The sequence below is a fragment of the Gallus gallus genome, chromosome 12 (assembly GCF_016699485.2).
Source record: "Gallus gallus isolate bGalGal1 chromosome 12, bGalGal1.mat.broiler.GRCg7b, whole genome shotgun sequence".
Classification (NCBI taxonomy): domain Eukaryota; kingdom Metazoa; phylum Chordata; class Aves; order Galliformes; family Phasianidae; genus Gallus; species Gallus gallus.
The window spans coordinates 14655308-14675549 of NC_052543.1; the positions used below are offsets into that span (position 1 = coordinate 14655308).

At 44.6% G+C, this 20242-nt stretch overlaps 1 protein-coding gene and 1 long non-coding RNA gene across 4 annotated transcripts in view; one reads left to right on the forward strand and one right to left on the reverse strand.

The window, feature by feature from the left end:
* The window catches only part of LRIG1 (leucine rich repeats and immunoglobulin like domains 1), an 81084-nt gene that overhangs the window by 25483 nt on the left and 35359 nt on the right, over nucleotides 1–20242 (reverse strand). For all 3 annotated transcript variants that reach the window (XM_425165.8, XM_015293263.4, XM_040646582.2), the window contains exons 4-6: nucleotides 3923–4060; nucleotides 2785–2928; nucleotides 484–627 (exon numbers count right to left, since the gene is read on the reverse strand). In XM_425165.8, the coding sequence (XP_425165.6) occupies nucleotides 484–627; nucleotides 2785–2928; nucleotides 3923–4060 (426 nt within the window). The remainder of the gene's footprint in view (nucleotides 1–483; nucleotides 628–2784; nucleotides 2929–3922; nucleotides 4061–20242) is intronic.
* The window catches only part of LOC124417173, a 47150-nt gene that overhangs the window by 15844 nt on the left and 11064 nt on the right, over nucleotides 1–20242 (forward strand). The window contains exon 2 of the long non-coding RNA XR_006931373.1: nucleotides 1–19173. This exon is cut by the window's left edge and continues 15623 nt beyond it. This is a non-coding gene — a long non-coding RNA (uncharacterized LOC124417173). The remainder of the gene's footprint in view (nucleotides 19174–20242) is intronic.

The window sequence follows — 20242 nt, forward strand, 5'->3', positions numbered from 1 at the left end:
AAGCCAATCACATTGCAAGTTTGGAGCATTTCTCTGCAATGACTGTTCTATTTGCTCTCGCCTATGGAAAGAACGCATCACTGAGATTAAACCAGCTCAGTTTCTAGGTTTCCCCAGAGGCAGAATAATCAGGTCTGCAACACATAGTTTCCATGTATCAGTTGAAAGAAATGTACAGGAGCCAGATGAACTTTTTTTCAAAGCCCAACTGAGAACTTATTGATTGTTCAAATTGGTAAATTTACAAAGGAATACTGCCACAGCTTGAAAGACAGGATTTTTTATTGAACACCTAGCAGAGCAATGAGTTGACAGTGAGTCAAACAAAGGCTGCTGCAGCACTGCAGAGATCTGTGCATGCAGGACACAAAAAGAAACATGAAGATTGGCACCAGTGCCCACAGGTCTCCGCTAAATAGAGGCGCACGTTAACAGGTGAAGTCTAGGCTGTTTGAGAGAAAAGAATGAAGCTTTCCAACTTACAGAACTTGCATCTTGGCCAGCCCCCAGAAAGCTCCATCAGTCAGCTTGCTGATGTTGTTGCGTTGGAGTTTCAGGACTTCCAGGCTGTCCAGTCCCTGGAACGTCAGGCCTTCAATCAGGCGGATGCGATTCCGGTTCAGCTCCCTAAAATTGCCAAAGCCATACAAGTATATTAAATCCCAGTCCTTTCTCACAAAATCATCTGTGCAGCATACAATGGGGACAGCAATGCCAACAACTCCTCCATCAACAGTTCCCAGGAGAGAGCAAAGCACACCGGAAACTTTCAATCCCAGAGCTAGCCTGGGAAGTCAGCTGGGTGTCATCTGTTAAACAAACTCACCCTGGGACAGACTTTCACTACAGAGAAATAACAGAGACAGGGCTGCAATTCCTCTTCAACCCTCTTTTCTCTGAATATCTTTTAAGCCATTTATCCTTTTCACCAATTTTCACACCATTCGAATGAACACAATGAAACATCAGCATTTTCTTCCTTACAATCCAGGGTTTTGCAGGACTTTTTAATGGCCCTGTAAAAACCTGTCGCTCTGAAACAAATGGGTGCTGTACGAAGCCCAAGTGGAAGTTTTATGGCAAAGTTAGAAAAGAAAGCTCTCAGTTCCTCTAAAAAAATCCTGGGTTTTTTTTTCCCGTTAAAAGAAACTAATAAAGACTGGAACAACTTGTTTCCAATAATAAGGCAGTCTTAGTATTCCACCTATACAAAAATCTTCAACTTGCTTCATTAAATTTCCTTTTCTTTTTCTCCATTGAGTGAAGGGGAAACTCTAAGTCTCGGGAATACTTTCTTTTTCTTTATCCCCAGAATAATGATATGAACATCATCACAGCACTCTTCACCAACCCACGTGGAATAGCATTGTAGGCTGTCAGACATGCCAGGTGAAATTCTAGTACCATAACATCAGTAAAGAACTTCACCGACACAATGCACTGAAGACAAAGCTTCTCAAATGGAACACCTTTTTGCACTTGAAAGATTGATCCAAGTGTGGCTTCCCTATTCAGGGTTTGTGTTGAACAAAACGATGAAGGTTACAACATCAGAAATTGTTTTGGAAAAATGAGGAAGATGGGAACTTAAAGCTTACTTTTTAACTGCATTACAATAACAATGCCGAAGTTGTACTGAAGTTGAGAGTAATTAAAGTCAAGTCAGTGACTAGGAAGTTTTCAGTCATAAGGACTGCTGCCTGAATATACTTCCTAGACTATTACTGAACTATGCTTGGCCAAAAAAAGAAATGTACGCAACAGATTCTACAACACATCCAGTCTGTATAAATTGCTATTAATTCCTGTTTATCTATAGGGTAAACAACCAGCTGTGAGACTGTCTTAAGAGTCTAAGAAAACCAATCACTCTGAATTTCAGTGAAAACACAGACTGAGTTGACCTTCGGTTTATTACACTTTTGCACACAGCGCAAACACGGCGTATAGCAAGCTCTCAGCTAAAGGACAGCAACTTCCAACTGAGGCAACAGACTCTTAAGATGCTGCTGTTCTACTCAATCCCAAACTGACAGTGGATCGTACACATATGCAAGCACAAATGCACATCCATTCATTAGGCACATCTTAAGGATCTGCCTCTCAGTCAAAAGGTTGCCGTGTAGAGGTGCGAGTTCCAACAGCCTTTGTGGAGTTTTTGTTAATAGACAGAGGCTGAACTTTCACCTATCCAATGTGATGGAAAAACTGCATGAGGCCTCAGGCTGGGACCATTCCTCCAGCAGAAAAAGCAAACGGGAAAAGTTCACCCATTAGAGCTGCTATTGGCCATAAAGCATATTTATAGCTGCAGATGTCCATGAGTCTCCATGCAGCTCCTGCCATGCAGACTGCAGGCAGGACAATAACGATGTGTGTGTTAACTCATCTAGAGTGTTATGTTCTCTGCCCAAATACCACCACGCAGTTTAACAACCTCCCGTCACTGCTTTTTTATTGCCACATAAAGATACCTGTGTGGTCTTGAAAACCTAACGTGGTGGCTGGAGCTCCGTCACAACGGACACATCTTCCAAACCTCACTGGTGCCACAGTCACCAGCAGTTTTCAAGGGAATGGATTTGTTTTATGCTATCACTGCACAAGATGCTGCTGCTCGCTGTAGCATCCATCCCTTCTCACTTGATCAAAAGAATGGCTTGAGAATTCAGGAGTTAGAGGAAAAAAGGTGAGGAAGGTTGACATTTGGTGCACATATCCCTGGGGACATTTTGTCTCCATAAAGAAGGGCCAAGCTTAATTAAAGCACACGTTTCTACTCACAGTTGTGTCAGCCTGGGCAGCCTGAATGCCTTGACAGGAAGCTGAGTGATCCTGTTTTTACTCAGACGAAGTGTTAGCAGGGACCGTGACAGACTATCAAAAGCACCAGGCTCCAGGGTGCTGATTCTGTTGCTCCCCAGGTAGCTGCAATAAATCACAGCAGAAAAATGAACAGGTCTGTCAGAAATCTCCTTTTATCGGCATTTAGTTGCTCTCCAGACAGGCTGGTGGAATTACAGAGTTGGTTTGGATTTCTGGCTGCACAAGAAGCACAGTGCCTTTCCCAGAGCCATACAACAAAGGTGGAGATGCGCTGTGCGATCTCCGAGACCTCCTCTATACCCTCCCACTTCAGAAAGTTTGGAGCAGAAGGCAGAAACTATAGAATATTGCATTGCAAGATGACGCCATCCATTCCCCATCTCTTAAGACTCTTCCCTCAGTGGCTGTCCCAGGGCTCTTTCTTATTTGGACCCTCCTCTTGGCCACAGAGGCTGTTCCTACAGGTCAAAAGACAAATATCGGGTGTAACACGTACCCTCTTCTATCTTCTTACAGCCAGGGCAGAAACTTCTGTGCAAACTTTAATGCAGACAGATCTGTATGCAGCTTTTTAGAATAGGGAAGAAGCTCTGTAGGGAGGGCATAAATCTGCTTCACCCCTCGCTTACATCAAATAACTAAGGAAAGATTTCTGTTCTTAACATTCAGTAGCCACTTTAACTGTAATGACAAAATAATCCTCCTTCCCTCCCCTCTTCCAGATGCAAATGGGCTGATGTGGGAAGCAGCAGGACACTGGGGAAGATAGATACTGCTCTGCACAGTGGCTCTGGCTTCTAGGCCTTCAGCAAAAAGACACACCTGATGGATATGCTGTAACTTTCCTTTGCTGCGAGATTCCTATGCAACACAAATAGTATTCTGTGTTCTTTACAGGTATATTAGAAAACAAAACCAAAAAGTCCAATAAATAACCTCACAGAGGGGACAATCTGATTCTCCTTTGCACTTAAAAAACTTACAAATAACCCCAAGCTTCCTGTGTCGTTCCTCTCCCTATTTTTAAAAGAAGTTTGAGGCCCTTTTCTCTGCTGTGGTAACTCAACAAAAGCCGTTCCCAACAAGAGAAACTCACAGCTCCTTTATGTGAAGTCCCTGTGGAAAGCAGCCGTTTCGGATTTCCGTGATGTCATTGAAACTCAGGTCCAACGTTTCCAGGGCAACGTAGGGCTTCAGTTGACTTGCTTCAATGCTGCGGATCCTGTTGTGATGCCTGAAACGGTCAGAAGGAGAAATGGAGACTATTTAGTTCTCTTGGATAAATAAGAATATCTGAAGCTGCAGCAGGCCGGCAGGTCAGCTACTGAGCTCACATACAGCAGTTGAAAGCACATCTTCTACATGTGTCATAGAAGAAATCCACACCAGAAATAACTTCCCTAACCTCCACGTTGTTCCTACAACTAGAAAGAGTGGGGCACATACATTTGGAGGTTCCTGGACACTTTCTCTGTTACTGCCAGTGCTTTACACAGAGGATGAGTTTTTCAGAGCTGTCTGCAGAGGAAACACATAAATACAAAGGATCTCAGGAAAAGTTACAGAATATTGCTTCCCTAATTCCTAAGGACCTTTCTGAAAACACTCAGCACTGAACTACATTACAACGATTTGCAGTACACAGAAATGCTGTATGAGGGCTTGTTCTTGCAAACATTTCCTCATCTTTCACTACCTTTGACCCAGTGCACCACCAGGGTGAGTGCAGCACCACGTGCTCAGCCCAGGCACTGACCATGGAAGTAGACCCTGTAACAACCACCTGCATTTGCTGCCTCATCAGCAGCACTGATTGAAGGATTCCATCTAACGCTTTTCTTTAGAGAAAGTACTGCAAGCTGTCCTCGCAATCTCCACAGCCATCAAACAGTTCAATGCCTCTAGACTTCATCTGGACTCAACAAGGCCTTGCAAAAATCCCCTGTCCTTTCCTCTGGTTCCTTTCCGGTCTGAATCAGTGGAGAGAACAGTAACCGATTAAAAAAAAAAAAAGAAATACATGGTGCATTAGTCACAAGGAGCAGAGTGCATGCCTGATGTGAATTTAGACCAGTCATTGATATTCCTGGCAAGGCCGAGAGCGAGGCACTCCAAACAGAGACTCTCAACAGACACTTGAGAACTTGCTGAATAATAAGAGATAGCAGAGTGGGCTCTGACAAGTACCGTGGCTTGATCGGGCTGCACAGCCAGCAGAGACAGCCGCCAGTGAACGCACTCCCGAATGCACACCGGGATGCCCCAGCTTTCCTGGCAAAGCATCCCCTCCCTGAAATCCACCCCTGCCCCGTGAACCTGGCAGAGTCTTTGAGGCACTGGGGAGCCGCTCTCCTCCTGCCTCAACCCTGCTCAGGCTGTCCCATGTGCCAGCACAAGCCCCTTGCTAAGAGCCTCTCCCCCAGAAGGAAATAGCCACAGCACATGGCAATGGACCTGCTTCCCAGAAACTCACAGAAACGCTGCTTTGATTAAAAGGTTGAAATGCCCCCTAGTTAATGCAGTGCAGGCTCACAAAGTCATTAAGGACAAATTTTACACCGCTACGGCAATGCTCTGCTAATATGGTGCAAAAAGGCCCCAGGAAAATCAAAGAGAAGTCATAACTTCTGTCCCCAAATGGTTAACGCGTGGGTTACGGGCACACCAGCTGTAGAAAAGGCAGTGATGTGGCTACTATCCAAATGACTGTATTCCTTTACAGCGAGGAAGGAGGACTGAATTTTCACATCCACAGCACATGGTGGAACAGAGCTCCAGTGAATTTGTTAAGAGTATGATTAAAATACAGGAAAACTCACTCGATCCACATTTTTGTGACCTCCATAAACCAAACACGTGGGTAAGGGAGATTTCCATCAGGACTACTTTATGTTGCGAGGCCTCAATAAGCAAAATGGGCAAGTTCAAAAATTTCAATCTTTTTTCCTCCCCAAAATAAGGGTGCAATAAATGAGCGTGTGTGACCTGGTTCAGGGAAGTTCCTCAAAGCAGAGCTAAGTGAAAGCAAACCCCAAGCATGCTCTCTGGAGTTCTGCTGAAGCAGTGGCTGCGAGTTCAACTCTGATCTCATCTGGGCTGTGATGGCTGAGTTGAGTCTGGCTGTAAATTAACAGGAAATGAAGGCTTGTACAAATGAACATGAAGAATCTATAAATTACCTGACAATTCCTGCACGGGGCAGCTAAGTCTGTAAGGGAGTGAGAGCACCGAGTGAGTTTGGACGTGAAATGCTCTTCAGAAGCCAATGTTATTTTTTTGGAGTATTAATATTTCTGTGCTTTAGTTACTCAACATATATCCAGTCTGCCTGCCAGAGCTCCCAGCCCTTCCCAAAGGACAAAGTTTCAGGAAGGAAGAAAAGGGCAGAAAAGAACTGTATTCACTGAGATATGTTTGCAGTTTCCAGGTGCCTTCTGTCCATTTGCATCTTGCTTTTCTTGTGCTACAGCTGGCAGTTGAGATGGATGCGTTATTTCATGCAGGAATAAACCAGCCTTCATTCTCTGCCTCTCTCCATCTCCTTCAAACATGGGCTGGCTCCAAGCAGAACGCTCAGCTCCAAGCAGCATCCCGGCCAGCCCCAGCTGGGCAATGTCAGACAGTTTGCTGCAAAGCACTGCACTCTCTTCAAACAAAACCAGTCCCACTGACTTTTCCTATACAAAGCATGTGATACAAATGCAACATCAGCCGAACCTTTTACTAGGCTGATTACATTTTTTGTTCTTTCAGGAAGAGCTAAAAGGTGATTTAACCCTTCCTGTTGCTACTTGGTTTCTTTCAGTTCATCTTCCCTTGTTCCCAATCCCACCATGAGGGTATTTTATAGAAAAAAGACAAGTAACAAAGCTATGATTGCTTCTCTCCTTTAGCACCAACTGGAAAAGGGCTAGGTCTGAACCAACTAGCTCCTTAGTTTACACTTCCATGGCTTCAAAGGTGGCAGATCAGATTTTAGTACCAATTGCTGAACCAGGCTTTAAAGCAGAAATTACTGCTGCTTCCACAACCAATTTGCCTCCAGGTGTCTTTTCCTCTCCCCCCTCCCCTTCTTCTTAGGTATCACAGCCTGGAAACAAATTTCCCTGCTTCTCTTTAGCCAGCATTAGCTTCAGAGTGTAAGATGACAAGGCTTCAAAGAGAGATTGAGCAATAAGAGCCAGGAGTAGGAGCCAAGGCTCTTAGTTTCTATTCGAAGCTCTGGCACAGACTCATCTGCCTTGGACAAGTTACTTAACCCCTCTCTGCCACTGGGTTATCCATCTGTACAGGAATGCACAGGCAGACTAGGATGCTGCAAGCTGCCCTGACTGAGAAAGGATTTGGAGTAGAAGTAACTCAAGTGAAAAATAAATGCTAGGGATTGAGGAGCCCACCTGGGTTTGCTCACGGATGAGGGCAGCTCCAATAATAGCTGTATTACACCCTCGCTCCTGGAGACATCCCATTTGCAGCTGAAGCAGATGTTGGCACTGTACAAAGGTAACTTGAAATCAGTGCTGGATGGCTTGAGCACTGTATGCAGCACTAGTTCCAGCTGCAAACAAAGGTGAGTGCAGGGAGCACCAACCCTCCAAGCAGCACCCTGCCGGCACCCCAAGATGCTGCAGCCCTGCACAGCTGTACAGTAGAGCCCTCATGATTACAGATTTGGATCGACCTCAGCCAGCCCTTTGCTGAACTGAGCCCACGTGGGGCACGTCAGGAAGCAAATGATCACTCTGCGCTTCTCCAGGCTGCTCCGAGGCACAAAAACAAGCAGAGTGGTCCAGCGCAGTAAAGCATGTTTGAGTTTGCTCTGAGTCGGGAGGGAGCCGAAGGGGGCGGCAGGAAAACAACAGGTGGCACAAAGTCAAAAGCTCGCAGTGTTTCCAGGAATCCCAGCTTGTATTTTAGAGGTAAAGTTACACTTTAATCCCAGTGGGTTTCCGAGTTCGGGGCGTCTTTGTGAATATTTATTTGATAAACAGGCTGTGAAATGTTTTCCACTCGATCTAATAGGAGAAGAATTTACCTTCCTCCTTACAGCAAGCCCATCCCTTGGAGTACACTGATCAGTTTAATTTAGACTGTGGCTTCAACTACACCTGCAAGATCAATGTGCAGTGCAAACACGCTCCTCTGTTGTCAGAACCACGCTTACTTCCGCTCAGCAGCTGCCCGTTAGAAAGCTGACAGTGGAAAATCAAAGCAAGCAGCCCTCAGATGGGAATGTGTGAGTGGCTCTGCTCCGACTGACTTAAATACAGCAGCACAAAACCTCCTGCTTTACACAAGCTTGACTTACAGCACAAATGCGGGGTGTGAAGTGAGGCTGGAGGCAGGGAGAAGGCACATGCTTGGCCTTCGTGCAGTGTCAGCTTACAGAGCTGGCGGGACTCGCTGAAAAAAAGAAAGCCTTAATACAGCAAACCTATTAAAACCAACACCTGTTATAGGCATCAAAAATAAAACCAAGCTTCAAAAGAGGCTCCGCACCTCGGGTAGGGTTCTATTAATGTGTGAGCACATTTTCAAAGTCACCGTATGAGAGAGATCACAAGACTGAAAACATGAGGTTGAGAAGCCCAGGGTTTGGTTAATGCTTCCATACAGGGAAAGTACCAAAGAACAAACCATTGGCGGAGCCAGAAAGATTCAGGTGTGCTACTGCAGGACACGCCACGCTCAGTGTCAGACAGGGCACAGCCAGAAGGGCTATCAAAGCCGCAGTAAGACAAGATGGGTCACACACACTGTGACTAAGCCAGGCCTGGAGTTACCTGCCCTCCTGCTCACATTGATACTCGTGGAAATGATAAAGACAGTGAGACCATCCACGCAACAGAGCACAGAAGGAACACGCAGGTGACAAGCTGGAAATCTGTGCGTGAGACCTTCCCCTGCAAGTCTGAACTGCCCGAAGTGCGTCAGCCTTCAGGCTTCCCAGCTGCTCTGAGAAGGCTGTCTAACATTGCACTGTCATCTCAGCCTTGCCAGCATCATCTGCAAGGCTCAAGATTTGGTACCATTACAAGAATGCACGTTTCTATACAGCCTAACACATGCTGTATTTGCTTAAGGGAGCAGCCCCACTTTCTTTTCAAAGTAGTACTGCATGGGTTATTCTTCGGGCAGGAAGCAAGGATGCCTGCAGCAGCCCCCACTTTTCTCAGATGCTCTGAATCACTCCTTCCCTGAGGAATCCTGGCAGGGACCCAGGCTGCCACAGATCCAGCTCTGTTTGTTCAGGTGCTGGCTGCCTGCACAAGAGCAGAGCAGCAGCAGGCCAAGCAGCCACAAAAAGAGAGGGGAAAAACGGCATAACTTCTACAGGTATCCCAACCTTCCCTTAAAGGCTCACATGCTCTGTCTGGATGTCAGGATCTTCCCTCTCCCAACTTCTCCTTCAGAACCTGGCCTTTGTAAGGCACAACAATGCTCTCAGCCTTGTTTAGGATGGACAAGCACCAAGAAAAGCACCCACAGCTACACGAGGGCCCAGACACACACGGGCTTTAAAACAAATGCTTTGACTTGTATCCTTTAATGAAATGGTAAGTCTGCATCTCTCCTGCAGGTCATGGGTGCTCACTCAGACAGCAGCCTGGGAGATGGGATTTGCTCATTCAGCCCATTGCATCCAGAAGCATCAGCCAACTGCAATCCAGTAACATTACAAAGGCCTGGGTTATGAATTCCTGATTCCCACAAGCAAACCGTTACTCACACTAATAGTTTCACTGCAGTCAACAGGAGTATTCATGTGAGACTAGCTTGACTCCAAGGGCTAACTTTTCACGCCATTAAAGGCTACTTTGCGGCTGCCCACAGCACCAAGCTCATCTGCCTCTCAACCTGACAGACTGCAACCACTGACTGGTGTAGGTCAAGTACAGGCTCAGAGCATCCTCAGGCCCTGGGTACCAAAATGCAAGCAGGTTTCCTCCTCCCAGGCACATTCTCATGGCTCATAAGGCAACCACATGGGTAAGGACTGGGCAGAGGCCATGTGTGCTCTCTGAAAGCTGGACCTGGAACATTCGTTCAGGGCTCCTCCTAGGTTCAGCTCTGTCTGCATGAAGCAAAGCCTTTCTTCTAATGTAACCAAAAAGCCACGTTCAGAACGATGCATTCTCTCAGGATATTTTCAAACTGGCAATGTTTATGTAAACTTTCCGACTTGTTAAGAGAACTGTATGCTGTTTGTCAGACCCACTGAGGTAAGTGATGTAATTTTAAAGAAACTTTCTACCTCCTTGATCTGCATGGCTTCTCAATAGACTTTGACTTGCCACCATATGATTTTGGCTATTTTTTGCAATACGCAACTTCCTAAGCTTTCAGCACTCAATCCATTAGTAGAGTAAAATGTGTAGGACAGGCAGGACTAGAAGTCAGTCATCTTTAAGACAGAGGCTGCCTTATCTACTCATCAGATTACACAACTGGTTATGACACCAAAGCAAATTAAGATTGCTGAAGACAAGACAGTCCCTGTTATGGGCACAGTCCCCCCATCAGCAAACAGGGTGGTTCCAAAAGCACTAGAGTCTTTCCTCTCTCTTCTGGTTATACCTGATGCAGTGTGAAGATAATACTCCAGAGAAGCTTTTTAAATGTTGCGTTCACAAAGAGAAGAGATCCCTTAAAAAGCTGAGTAAAGCATCTTTCATTGCCTGTCACAACCCTTCTGTAAGGAGCTTTCTTGGCCTTTTATGAACTCAATACCGCAGCACAACCTTTCATCCCTGAGCATAGTTTCCCCTCAAAACACCTCGGCATTGATCTTCATAGTCACTGCGTGCATCCATCTAAAGGATGATGCACCCTCTAGGGTTGGTGCAGGGGACCCTCAGTAGGGGCTGCTCAGCACACACTGCATCTTGGCCTGTTCTCTGGCATAACGAAGGGCAAACATCTCTGAACCACTGGGCATTATCAAGGCTGGTTTGGAAGCAAGCAGTTTGTGAAAACTCATAGCTGTGCTAGTCTGTAAACCCCTTCTCCAGCTCTCACTGCACTCTACTGCTCATCGCTCTCCATCTTTTCATATCCCCTGACCTCTGGCTGGAGCAAGCACTGAGAAAGGCTGCAAAGGAGAGGAGAGGCTCTGCTGAGTGCAGAACTCTGCTAAGAAGGAACAGAATTGTCCTGTGGGAATAGAATGAAGAGAGTCATATAAGGCAGTCCTCCAAGCAGACTGCCAGAAAACACATGGCTCTGCATTGCCTATCTGGATGGGGTCATGGGCACAGCACAGCCTCTTTGAAGGGGCTCAATCAGCACTTAAAAGGGGTCATTCAGTTGCAGTTGCTAGAAGATGACAGGTCAGTGTTTTTATGCTATACACCTTATGTCTTTGGTCTGCCTTTGTCTCTTGCTCCAATAGTTGCTTTTCCTCATGCATTTTTACCTCAAGGGCTATTTTTCTTGCTGCTGATATCTACCAGCCAAATTCAATTCTCAATCAGAAATTGAATGTATGAGAAAGCCTGGCATCCACCTCACCAATCTGCTGCTCTGTTGAGGTCCTGCTCTCCACCGGCCCACACTTGTACAGCACCCAGCAGAAGGGCTGCTGCCTCACCCCACATCCTCAATGCTGCCCTAAAAAATGAGGGGGATTTGTGACAAGGAGAGGCAGAATCACAACAAGATGCCAGTGTAACTCACCCAAGAGCCACAGCCAGGGCAGCTACCCTATCCCACTCCCAAGCAGACAGCATCCTCTTTCATTGTCACTGCAAGCAAGTTTTGTGCTTCTAATTAACATGGTTAGCATTTTCATGTGAAAGCCAATAGGGTCCAGGATCACAAGGCATGTAGGCACTTTTATCCTTAAATCCTGATGCTGATTTTAGTTTCTCTTTGTGTAATACATGATCAAAGTAAAGAAGATCCACCACAGCCTCATGAGTGCATCTGTTTTGTGGGTGGCTTTGTTTTGCTTTTGTCTCTCCACAGGAGCGAGGAGGGGAAAATACACAAGTGGAGAAGCAATTTAAGCGCAAACCAAATGTAATGATTCTGCCCATGGTGCTGGGACATTAATCCAAAGTGTAATTACAAGCAGACTCCTTGATAGCACACACTGTGTGTGCCTGAACAATGACAGAATATGCCACAGGCTTTTCCCATCTCTGATAGGAGCACAGTTCAAAAACCCTGACACTGAGGCAGGTAAATAAAGGACAGTATACTTGAGTATCTATCTACTCCTCAGACCATGAAACTCTCAAAGTCCAATGGTACTTGCAGCAGACCCTGATAGAAGGCAGCAGTTAAAGAAACAAGCATTTTTGATTGGACAAGCGAGCTCCTGTTAGCACTTGGGAGATGTAGATAGGCCGGCTGGTTAGTCTGTTCCAACACGACACACACTTGTGCTCTGTTGAAAGGGCTTATCTCTCTTGTCAGCAAGGTCACCAGAGCATGGATAGCCTCTGGGCAGGCTGCACTGGGGAGCTGTACTCAACTGAGACTGTTAAGCCTACAAGAAGGGGTAGTTCCTACATGGAAAAGCAATGGTCAAGTTCATAACAAAAACAGCTCTTCTTAAAGAGTCTAGGCACCTTGTCATTAATAAAACATGTCAAGGGTGGCTTCAGGAAACTGCAGAACAAGGGCTCAAGATGCAGGGAACAGAAGATTTGATCTCAGAAGCAGGACTGACACTGTGCTAACCCAGGCTGATGTAAAACACTATCGGTTCAAGCTTCCCCAGAGCAGATGTAAAATCACCGGTCAAAAGCATTTGTCACCACTTACTAAGTTCTTCACAGCTCTTTAATAGGACCGTTTAATTCTTCAGTTTCTCACATTTTGAAAAGGAAGAAGGCTGTTCCAAGAACAAAATCTGTGGGCAAAGAACTTCAGTAAGGCCTCTAAAAGGCAGTTCTTTCCCAGGGCTCCTAAATCTTAGAGGAAGTCTGGACCCTTTTCCCTGGTTGTTGATACCAATCAGCCCCTCACCCACCTTCCCATTCAGGATTTGCCTTCATGCAGTCTATATAGTGACCTGCATTACAGACAGGATGGGAGAAGGTGGTATTTTCAATCTAAAGACAATAAACCTCTTAGAGAGTCTTTCTGTTGCCATCAACTCATCTCTTTTTCTCCATCTGCCTTTGCTATTTTCCCCAATGTGCAATTGAATGTTAAATGGTTTGAGACAGGCAGAACATGTACTCACCCAACCACTTACTCCTGATCAATATTCACATGGAATTCCTATTACCAAGTGAGAATGATGCACACTTGGAAGGGAAGAGAGCTTCTTAGGAAACCATTTCATCTAAAGGTATGACTGATCATTTCCCCATCTCCCTTAACCTCTTTGCCTACTGCCAGCACAGCTGTTTGTACAACACCAAGACCATAACTTTTAACACAATCTCTGTTGTTCATCCCTGCAATTATTTGGGGAATTTAATACAGGTTTAAAACACCATAAAACCCAACATGCAATCAGCTTTTATTCAGCTAAAAGTTAGCTTTCTAGAGATTCTTTGCTAATCTTTTCCAATCTAGACATGGCAAGTCCTCATTTTAGTGAATGCTGTTTACTCAAGCGTTTCTTTACTCTGAATTACGCACTGTTCCTGATGGTGCCAGTGGAAGCAATGATGGAAGTGCTAGGCATCGTACAGAGCAGAAGGTAAATGGCAAAACTGATGCTTTTACTCACTGAGCTTTGAACCACATTCATTTTTAACACCTTTGCTGAAATAGTTTCAGCCTTGTTATACGCAAAGAGACTAAAAGATACTGCCTGTTCTCAAGCCTTCCAGGACACTTGAAGGTAAACAAAACGGATCTTGAAAGCACTTATGGAATCACACTTTAATAAAATAACAACATTAAATCACAGTTTGACCCCTACTCTTACTTCTCACTAGGCTTCTATTTGTGGCAACTGCTGGGAAGTGGGTGGTATGCCAGGGAGGAGACCGTGCTCTGAACAAGCATCACTGATCGAAGAACCACAACAAATGACTGGACATGTATAGACTGATACAGAGAGCAAAGTGGGAAAGGTAGAAACCATGGAAACTGTAACACATTGATATTTTCCTGACACTGCAATTTTGTCAAAAAGCTGCATCAATTTCAAACTTTTGGGGAAAAAAGAAATGGATAAAGGAATCTACATGAATAAATAACTTTACCTGCTTTTATTGCACTTGCAACTTTGCTTTTACTCACCCCTGAGCAAACTACATTGCAGTTTCCATCATTTTTTCAGGCAGAAAAGTTCAACATGCTAAAAAACTCTTATCTCAGCAAGTTATTTATGACTGAAATCTGTTCAGCCTGTGAAGACTAACAAAGGAATCGCCTCTGGAGGCATGTGCTTTATTTACCATATGCCATTAAATGAGACAGCCTATCTACCACAGACATTAATAGTAGCAAGTTTGGGCTATTCTAAGGTTCAAATGTGAGGCTATTTTCACAGTGACCTCAACAAAAGATCATGGTCACAAATAACCTTAATAACTAATGTAAGCTTGATCTGCAGAGGGACAGAAGTTGGAAACCACCTTAAGCACTGTGCACGACACACACTTGCCCTCAAACAACACCAGAAGATGCTTTTATGCTCATGAGTTCCATCAGCTTTAGGGCATTGCCCACTCTTGGCCAGCAGGAAGCAGGACCATCTTACATGGACTTTGGTTATGAATACATGAAACACCACACACACACAAGAAAGATATTGGTCCAGTATTTCAACTCTTCATCTTGCGTTCTGCTCCAAAAGACTGCTTGGGTCTTCTCCTTGCTCCAGAAGGAGCACTCAGCTCACACAGCCAGCTAAGCAGCACACAGGACATCACAGCAGACCTAGCTAAACTCGCAGCAATTCCCTCTCTGCAGGAGAAGTTGCCATGGCTGCACATAAAGAGTTACACTCACTAATAAAGATATACTAAAGTAGCCTCAAGGGGTAACTGGTATTCTAAGAACTGCCACCAGCTTTCACTATATTTTCCTTCTGGCTACCTTTTACATTGCTCAGCATGTGCCCAGATTGCTTTCTGACACTCTTTTGTTGAGTCTGAGGACCAAGTGCTTCATTTCTATGCCTTTTCTAGAAGAAATGATTATTCACTTCCCTGAAATAGCCTTGGATCCTTTGCTGATTCTATACATTCACACTGTATCTGAAAGCTTGAGGAGGACATGCAAATGATTTAGAACAGTTCCTACAGCTCAAAGGAGAAGTCAAAGCAGCGTCTCTCCTGGTGCATGGCAGCACGTGATTAATGAGGATCTCCTCCATTGGGAAACTCTTGCAGTCTTTGGCCTCAAAAACAAGCAGACTTTACACACCAGAGCCTTGCCATGAACTCTCAGCAAAGCAAACATGAGAGGTGAGTACGAGAATATCTTATACATGCACGTTGCTTGCATACTGAACATCCTGGCTGTCAGCATTCTTTCTAGTCACCTTTCCACATCAATATATTCATATGCCAAAATAGAAGCTGAGTAGCACAGCCTGTAGTGCAGACAAAATCCTCAGGAAGAAGTCTCCCTCCAACCTATGAGAAGAATTGCCTAAATAAACACTGGAGAACTAGTCCCTGTAGACACAAGTGAGAACTGAAGCAAGCACGACAGATGGTAAATCTGCTCATGCTGATGGATCTACATCTGCACACACTACTTCGCCTTGCTCACCAGGGAAAGCCCTCTTTGTGCAAGTCCCATGCATGAGGACAGACAGTTGGCTTGCTGAGCTGCTGGAGAAGTCCTGCACACAGGCAGAGCCCAATGACTTCAACCAGCCTCTCACACGGCTGCATCCATGTCACCTATATTTTGTGCTTCGGAGTACAAAACTGCTTGCTGTGACAAAGATGGAATTAACAGAGTATTCTCCTCATTTCTAATTAATATTTCTTTTCACCCCAGCAAAGATGACTCACACACTAATTCTCTCAGGGGTGAAGGCAGTTGTTTCATTTGTGCAGCAATTAGTACAGTGGGATTGCAGGCCACAACAGCCCTCCACTTAGTGTTCACTTAGTCCCCAGTTTCTTTAAGACTGAACCTGCCAACTTTCAACATCACTTACACAGAGGCTTACACTCTGACCTAATCAGGAACGTGCAAGTGAACTCACATTTCACGTACAGACTTGAGCTGTATTCTGTAAATAGTACCACTGTGGTAATTTCATGGTTTTTTTTCCTCTATGGGTCCCAGAGCAGCTACCACACAGTCAAGAATTAAAGCAAAGCAGCAGTTCTCCAGACACTCAATCAAGTCTTCACGATCTTAATTTGAAAATCAAAGAACTAGAGTCACACATCAACACCTCAGCTCCTGGTCAAAAGCTTGTGGAAATGAGGGCACACTGGCTAGATAATTTTTGGCTCTGATCAACAGTTTAAGCTAATGGAGCAGGACATGTTTGTCCTGCATAAAAGCAAAACTGCACTTCAAAAAAAATCTCACGGACCACACAGATCTTTACAAAAAGGCTTTGCAAATCTCACTGGATAATAGCAGAGAAGCAGTGCAAATAGCACTGAAGTAACAGTTGCTTCCCAAAGCATTCTCTTAAGAAAGCACACAGCAACATTTTCAGAAGGAGATCAACTGCATGATCCCAGTTCTGCCATGTTAGTGATCTCCAGCCACTTAATCAGGTACAAAGGTCTGACAAGATGCAGTAAAAGTTAAAGCTAAAGTTAGACATACAAGATTCATGTTAACAATCTATTTTAACCAGGAGTACAGTGGAATTCCCAACACTCCGAAGGGAAAAAGAAAAATCTTAACAACTACGCAATTCAAATGGTAACGCTGCTCCTGATACAGAGTTACTGGCTGCAATCTTTGACCTCTCTCTGCCCTGACACCCAGATGGAACACAATGCAGAACCCTCCTTCACTACCGTGCTGCTCCAGTGGGCATCTGAACTCATCACTGTCCTTTCAGAGAGACCTTGCACATTCCCTTTCACTCCCAATCCCCAGTTCTCCACATAGTTAGTTTACAAATTTTACATGATATATTTTGCCTATGGCACAGTAGATCACCTACCCTTCTCCTATTAGCTCTCTCTGTTTAATTACAGTTTAATGTGAATTGATCTTTACATTAATGAGCCTGTAAAGAAGATTGATTTTCTTCAAGGGACTTTTATGCTCAGTTTGGCAGCAGAGTGGTCCTATTGATTTCGCCTTCCCCGGTAAACATGCACAGAGTGCCGCATCCTCTGTGAATCAGCTAATCCTATTTCACGCTCTTTTGCTTCAAAAAATCCTTGTTCTGACTTCCTTGTTATCTGTGCTTATTCACAGCAAGATCATGGGGCCAATGCCTCTCAAACAGCTCTGGCTGTTGCTAATATACAGCAGACTGCCGTGGGTCACTATCCCTTTTGTTCCTAAATGGTTGAGGGCTTAAAAGACTTACAGTGAAAGAGACGAAAGTTATTTTTAAGTGTTTAATCTGTTAACTTCCTTAATTCCTAACCAGCTAAGGATGTAGCCTGGAGTGCTCTGCTTACCACACTTGCTCTGGAGGTCTGGAGAGCAGGCTCTCCACCGAGCCCCACAGCTGCAGAACAGCCTGTGCCTGCGTGTCCACATCACTGGCTGCCAACTGGATCAGGCTTGCCAACTTGGGACCACAGCAGAGGATGAGGATCCTCCTACCACCTTGTGCAGCCATCCCCAAAGCTCTCCAGGATGCATTCACGCTCACCCAGACACAGGTAGGTAGGTGAAGCAGGAGCTGAAGTGCAGCCAGGCACCAAAACTGACTTTGCAACTCGACAGGCATTTGGAGGATACCTGCAGTAGCCGATCTATGCAGAGCTCATTGCAGCTCTGCCCCTCCTCGTCTTCCACGCTAGCAAGGCTAAGTGACTCTCCACTCAAGCTGGTCAGGAAGCTGGATATACGCAGATTCAATTCTGCTGCAAAGAAATGGTTGCTTCCATACTCCCTTTCCCTACCAGATCATACCACAGCTCGAGAAAAGAGTCTTCCAAAGAGCCTACAGAGTTAACACACTTGAGTTGCAGCAGAACACTGGGAAGGGAAATCCTCAGCCAAAAGCATGTCAGTGAAAACATCCTGCCATCAACTCCCAAACGTCCAAGTCTAGGAACTGTAGCTAAATTACAAACGCTGTGGGAATTTCAGGCAAGATTCTCCCCTCAGCTACTCCGATGTAATTTCGGAATGAATCCAGATTCACAGTCTCTCCCCCTCCCAGCTGAATTTCCTGGCTTTTGTTTGCACTAGCAGATGTTTGCATTTAATGTCTGTCTTTATTTGGTAACCCGTCCATAGATTATTTTCCCCTTCTGTTCTATTAAAAGCCTTATCAATTCCCTTATGTTTGCTCTCGTTCAGATGAACAACTTTGGCAGTATTTTCAATGTGCAAGGCAAACTGGCTCTTCAAGGAATAATTAAACTGAATTAAACTTCATGGCAGTATATTAAGGCATAGCATGCTTGATACACATGTTACCCTTGCATCCATCTGCAGCCTGAAATATCCAAAGATTTGCAATAAGCTTTGAGAACGCTCTTTCCAACAGATTCCCACATGTTTGCATATATATAAGTTCTTGGTACATGTACATAAGGTCAAGTAAATGTGGGGTGATGAAGACAGATACGGGAAGCCCCAAGGCAGGGAGCAAGAAGTGATCAAGCTCACTGAAACAACCATTATTGTAAACTTCAGTTTGGCAATATGGCATTTTCCTTTCTCCCAGCATCAAAAGGATAGACACCCTCTCCTCCAATTTAGGAAGAGCTGGAAATGAAGTAACCCATTCACCAGGATTGTTTTGAGCAACAAATACACAACCATTGCTTTTATAATACGTTCACAGCCCTTTGGAAATACTTAACCACATGCAATATACAAAACCTACTTCAGAGGTTTGTGAGGTAAACACACTTCACACATTTATAAACACTGAAAAAAAAGGAAATCTATTTATTTTTCTTTAGCAGTAAGAATACACTGTAACACTATATACTTAAACAGAAACCAATTTCTCAGAACACAGCCTTCATTATGAGTCCTCATCCAGAGTTTGGTTTGGCAACCTCCCCAATTATTACCTCACTGATTTGAGGGCTAGAAGAAACCAGTATGATGGCACAATTCAATTCCTTACATCACACAAGGCCAAAGAACTTCACCCAACAATTTACGTACCAAGTCCATTAACCTGGAGTTGAACTAAAGGACCATCTTTTAGGAAGATATCCAATTGATTGACTTCCAGAGATGGAAAAAGCCTCACTTCCTCAGCAAATCATTCTGATGAGAATCAGTCAACAACATCGATTAAAGCAGGTACATTAAAACCTCTTTCAGATTATTTTTACTTCTGATAAAAATTAAAAGGAAATGCAGGGGTAAAAAAATGCAGCATTCTCTGAAAGAAGCTAAACAAAGAGATCCTTCTTGCAGAGGTATGACAGCAGCATTACAAATGCCACCATCATGGTTATTTATGTGTAGCAGCTGAGGAAAGCAATACAGACTTCTGGAAAGTGATACTAAGCAGGTCTGTTTAGAATATCGTCCTTTTATCATTTGGCTTTGTACCTTCCCCTTCCTTCTATACCACTCTGAAATTTCAGAGGAGCTGTAAATCTACTGCCTTCCACCACTCGTTATTACTCCTTTCCAAACCACTTATTTCATTTCAGAAATAAAAAGCAAAAGCTCTAGCAATTTGGTCCTTCGCCAAAGGCTAAATTAATAGCAAAAATAACAACAGGGGCTTGTGAAGCTCAGATCATTTATAGACTTCATGAGAAAGAAAAGCTGATTTGGGGGGCCTAAAACTGTATCCTGGATGGCAAACCGTATGGAAGCTTTCCATCCATAAATCAGATTTCTGAAGTTTTTTGAATCCCAGTGCATGAGCTGTTACACAGTGGGTTATGTGGCAGTTTGGTGAGCTCAGTTCAAGTGGCAGGCAGATGGCCTCTCATGTCAGGGGATCGTGCCTCAAACAAGAGAGCCTGCTTGGAGGGAATTACCACACAGCACTGCAGTCAGCAGCCCCCAGATCACGGATCTGGGCTTCACATGTGGTCACGCAAGCAGGGAGAGACTGTGGCAGGAGGAGAAATCAAACAAGTTGGTTTCACACCAACTGCATGTGACATATTTGACAGGTCTGATAACTATTGAGACACAAGCCACTCCTCCACCCAGGAGGTGGAGTGGTTACTTGCCCATTTAAATGAAAGACACTCACTAGATTCAGTGCTGATGATAGCATAGGAGTGCTTCGGCTTTTTGTAAGCTCTGCAGGAGCACCCTATATCCAAGAACCAGATCAAAGGCATCATATCTCAAATAAAGCTAAGCCCACTTCATGCCAGGAGGGAGATACGGATGCTACTTTTCA